The following is a 5,403-nucleotide window of genomic DNA, read 5'->3' on the forward strand; positions in this document are numbered from 1 at the left end:
ATACAGAGTGAAATAAGCCAGAAAGAAAAACACCAATAGAGTATACTAACGCATATATAGGGAATTTAGAAAGATGGTAATGATAACCCTGTATGCGAGATAGCAAAGGAGACACAGATGTATAGAACAGTCTTTTGGACTCTGTGGGAGAGGGCAAGGGTGGGATGATTTGGGAGAGTGGCATTGAAACATGTATATCATATGTGAAACGAATCGCCAGTCTAGGTTCGATGAATGATACAGGATGCATGGGGCTGGAGCACTGGGATGACCCAGAGGGATGGTATGGGGAGGTGGGAGGGGGGTTCAGGATGGGGAACACATGTACACCCATGGCGGATTCATGTTGATGTATGGCAAAACCAATACAATATTGTAAAGTAAAAAAAATAAAATGTGAAAGAAGACTGCTAAATAACCAAGAATAAATATAAATGTGAGTTGATTAAAAAAAAAAAAAAAAAAACAGGTCTCCTTGTTCCCACGAAAAACCAGCAACATGACTGGGCACCTGTTTTGTTGTTCCCCAAATATCTATGACTCTCAGAAGTTGCTCTGCTGAGAACACTCAAACTCTCTAGGGGCCAACACAAGCTAGCCAAGTGGATTCCACTAGCCTCCTCAGTAACCCAGTACAAACTGCTCTTTAATTAAGTGCATGTGCACACTTTCGGGCTTCCCAGGTGGTGCTGGTGATAAAGACCCCACCTGCGAATGCAGGAGACATAAGAGGTGCGGGATCAGTCCCGCATCTGGGTCAGGAAGATCCCCGGGAGGAGGGTATGGCAACCCACTCCAGTACTCTCGCCTGGAGAATCCCACGGACAGAGGAGACTGGCGGGCTACAGTCCATAGTGTCACAAAGAGTTGGACACGACTAAAGCAACTGGGCAAGCACACACACACACATGCAGTTTCTTACACAGATTCTGTATATACACACAGTCTATGTGTTCAACAGGTATGTATATAATTATCAAATGTGGAGCCACCAAACTTTCCGTGTGAAGAAGAGTTCATAATAATGAGTGTCATGGAGTCCCACATTGATCACTCAAGGCTGAGTTAACTTGGATTCATATATCTGAGCATGTCCAGCAGCTTTCTGGAACTGGTCCACATGAACTCAACTTGTGAGGAGTCATAACAGCAATAAAACTGTGTGAAAGGCAAAAAGAGGGATGTCTGAGGGTCCGAGGCAGTGTCAAAACTCTCAGCTGCACTGGGGCTCTCGGCGACTGCTGAATGGGGTTAGGTTTGCGGCGCCTGGACAGTCTTTGCACCTCTGCTCTACACCATGGGCTGAGGTGTGGGAGACTAGAGAGCTGCCTGAGGAACCCCAGAACTTGATGGGGCCCCTGACTGAACTTCAATTTCCTCATCTGTAAAATGAGGGCTGGCTGGCTTCCCTGGTGGTCCAGGGTTAAGACTCTGTACTTCCAATTCAGGGAACGTGGATTCAATCCATAGTTGGGGAAATAAGGTCCCACATGCCAGGTGGTATGGCTGATGAATATATAAATAAATAAATAGATTTTTTTTAAAAATAGAATGAGAGCTGGGAACTGACCACATCTACATCTAGAATTCCGTTTTTCTTCTTTTCTCTACAGAGGGAACCAAAGCAGAAAAAAGAGATTATGAGTTAGCACTTAGAACTGACTGATATTTCCAGTAAGAAAAGTTAGGTAAAGGCACCTCTGGGGATAGTCATGATATGTTATTAGCGTGGAGCTAAATCAAGTCACACTACAGCCTCCAAGACTAAAGGTCTGTGACAAGCCTTGGCTCATTTCCAACATGGAAATTTGAGAAGTTTCTCAAAATTTGTGAAACCACTACTTATTTAAGCTGCAATTGATCACATTACACCACAGTACAGACTGGGCACTGTGCTGGGCACTTCTGAGACCTCTCTGCCTCTCGCTATCTGCCCTTCAGCCAAGAGCAGACAACCAGCAAATTCCTAGAACCTGACATGCTTTGTAGAGAACATCATTTGCTTGCACAATGTCAAGGGCATTTCTAACTTGCTTCTCATCTGTGAAATACGAGCGTAAATAACTCCTCTTCTTGTCCTCAGAGAAACCTCTAAGGATGTGGTCAGAGTGTGGTTGTCTCAGCAAGGGCTCTGGATTCCACGAAGCCAGGGTCTGGATGGTGATGAGAAGGGAAGACCTCGGCAGTACCGTCCTCCTGATTCAAGGGTGCAGCACATACTCCATGAGACTGGACCTCGGCCTCTTCAACCTCTCTGCACAAGGGCCCCTGCAGATCATCATAGCCATCCAGGATGAACTGGAACCACTCCAGCTGCCTCAGAAGCTCTGTGACAGCTGCTTGATTGTCCCTACAACACCAGAGGAGGAGCTGGTCCAGTTTGCCTTCTGCCAGCAGGGCCACATATAAGGACCCACTCTACAGCTCACATATAAGACATCATCAAACCAGCCTGGGTACAGGGTGCCAGTGGTCTAGTTCAGCACCATTTTTCTGGCCAGGGTTATCTTTCCTATGCCAGCTGACCCCTGTAGTGCCACTCTGGGTGGGACCTTGGAGGGCTCTTCTCATGGATCAAATACAGCCTTCACTGCGACAGAGTCCAGCTCCAGCTCCCAGCTGGGGCAGGGAGATGAGTCTGGGCTCCCTGAGCTGGGCATGGACACCGGAAGAAGCTGGTCATGGTTGCCATTGTTGCCCCTTCTTGACTCTCCTGTAGGTGGCACACATGCTCTCCTGTCCATAATCTGTGCTAGACAAGTGGGGTGTTACGTAGTGAGATGGGAATAAAAAGAGAGTAACGCTGGCCTCTGTCCTTTATTCTTATCTTCTGTGTTCTGCTCTGAAGATTATACTTCTAGCAACATGGAGAGGGCCCGTTTCAAGTATGTGTATGTGAGTGTGTGTATGTATGTGTGCCTGTGCATATATGCATGTGTGGTGTGCTTGTGCCCAGCTATATAAGTGTGCAAGGCTGTGTTCTGTGTGTGTGTGGGTGTTCGTGCAGTGTGAGTGAATCCTTGTTTCCCCACATGCTCATGAAAGTGTGCTATGGAAGTTTGTGTATTTTTGCATAGGGAAGGCATCAGTGTACATCAGCATGTATCTTTGTAAAAATATATGTATATGAAAAAGTCACTGTATGTGTAAATGTCTGAGTATTCATGTGAAATGTCCCCATGTGAATTGGTGAAGACAGAAAGAGGAGAAAGGGAAACTGGAGAATGGTGACTTCATAGGAGCCCATTCCTGGTAAAGGTAAGCCAGGTGCCAAAGATAAACCAGCTTCTGAGCAGGAGCCCCCCAACTCCTGGTCTACAGAACCCTCCTGTCTCTGTGTCAGAGGAGCTACCAGGCATGAAAGGAGACTGTGGAGGAAGCACTGGTTCCACAGACCCTCCTTTCTCATCCAGCACCCTAGAAGGGATGGGGGCTGTTTAGGCTGCATGACCGCCCCGCCCTCTAGGGGGCATCAGTCCACTGGTTCCTTGTGAGAAGCAGCCTGAGCTGCCTGTATGAGAGATGCTGGAGAAAGGTTTGAGCCCACTGCTTGAGGCTGCTTCTTCTAGTTAGCAGAATACCTTCACGAACACCACCCCCAACTTCTAAGCTCCTCATACTTTCCCCTCCTCTAGTATGACAACTGGATTCGGGAGGGCATTAGAAGATACTCTAGTCTTTCTATTAATAAATACCCACCCTCCACCTGGCAGTGACCATGAAGCAGAAGATAGATGGGCCCCAGGCTGAGGACCTAAAGTCTGTTCCCTGTGGACAGATGTGTGCGTATATGCTCGGATGCTCAGTTGAGTCCAACTCTTGGAATATAGCAACCTCATGGACGATAGCCCACTAGGCTCCTCTGTCCATGGAAGTGTTCAGGGAACAGTACGAGAGTGTGTTGCCATTTCCTACTCCAGGGGATCTTCGCAACCTAGGAACTCAACCCACATCCCTCCATCTCCTGTATTGGCAGGCAGATTCTTTGCCACTGAGCTTCCTGGGAATCCCCTATGGGCAGATACTCCAAGATAAACAAAATAACAGGGGCAGAGAGGAGCCAAGACCTGCCCAGATAAAAGATAAAGAAAATACATATTTCTCAACTCTTGAGGTCAAGGAGACTTTTCCAGCCATCCATGCACAGAAAAGCTCTTGGGGGGCTAAAAAGGGAGAGGGTGTCACCCCATAATAGATGGTGTCAAGCTTCCCACAGGCCTCTGCACTGGAATCCACCTTGGCTAAGAGTGGAGAATCCTGAGGTATACCAAATACAGACTCAGAGCCAGGCAAAATAAGATGATTGGCCAGAGGAAACCCAGAAGAAATGCCCCATATAAAATACACAGAAGCACAACTCTCTCTGACCCCATCCATGTGTGCCTATTCACACGTACTTTTTTTACTTCCTAATAAACACTTGTTTCACCATTTTCCATCTCTTTGTTGAAATTCATTTCTACAAAGCAGACAAGCCAGGGCCTTGCCAGTAGCCACTGGCTCTCATGGTCTAGTGGTTGGAATTTGGAGCTCTCATTACCGTGGCCTGGCTTCAGTCTCTGGTCAGGGAACTGACATCCTGCTTCCTCTTACTGCTAACCAAGGCCACCCAAAATCAGTCAGAGCCTTCAGCTCAAGGCCACTAGGACCCTGGGGCACTGGAGCTCCCAGGCAAGGGCAGAGGGCAAGAGTGAGACAAGGCAGGAATTATAGGCTGGGAGGGGAGGAGTCTCTGGAAATACCATGGACCAAGGGAGAGTGCCAGGGCCTCCTCTGTCCCCTGCTGCACTCGCCATCCAGACAAACGTGGCTGAGCTCCAAAAAGTTCACGACCTTTGAGACCTTGAGCACCACTTTCACAGCCTCCTGGGCTCCATACATTACTTTAGAGTCAATGCAAATCCAATCTAAATTCATCTTTATGAACTTAATATAAAACCCAGACCCATTACACTCATAAATTTAAATACAAAAATCCTAAACAAAATATTAGCAATCTGAATCCAGTATTGTGTGGAAGAAGTAATATGTAGTAAACAAATTGGGTTTAGCTCAAGAATGGGAGACTGTTTTAATTTTTTTTCATCTACAAATATTAATCTCATTAAAAATTAAAGAAATAAAATGTATAATCATAATTGAGAAAAAAACCATAAAACTGAAAACTATTCATAACTATTTTTAAGAAACTTTCTTAGTGAACTAGATATTGTAAGGAATTCCTTGAACTCATTAGGAATTGTAGAAATTACTTAACATCATTAAGGGAACCTACAAAAATAGCCCCAGGAAACATTATTCAAATAGGTAAAGATTAGAAACATTAGAAAAGATTAGAAAAAGTATTATTCCCTTTAAAATCAGGACCAAAACAGGCACAATTGCTATCACCACTTTAATTCT

At 45.8% G+C, this 5,403-nt stretch overlaps 1 protein-coding gene across 1 annotated transcript; it reads right to left on the minus strand.

Moving 5' to 3' along the window:
• Positions 1-1,926: 1,926 nt before the first annotated feature.
• Positions 1,927-4,881, minus strand: NLRP10 (NLR family pyrin domain containing 10). Its single transcript, XM_027562079.1, is given in 5 exon segments — positions 1,927-1,955; positions 1,958-2,258; positions 2,260-2,406; positions 2,409-2,752; positions 4,794-4,881. Coding segments are annotated over 5 exon segments (909 nt in total).
• Positions 4,882-5,403: the final 522 nt, after the last annotated feature.

The sequence above is a fragment of the Bos indicus x Bos taurus genome, chromosome 15 (genome assembly GCF_003369695.1).
Source record: "Bos indicus x Bos taurus breed Angus x Brahman F1 hybrid chromosome 15, Bos_hybrid_MaternalHap_v2.0, whole genome shotgun sequence".
Classification (NCBI taxonomy): Eukaryota; Metazoa; Chordata; class Mammalia; order Artiodactyla; family Bovidae; genus Bos; species Bos indicus x Bos taurus.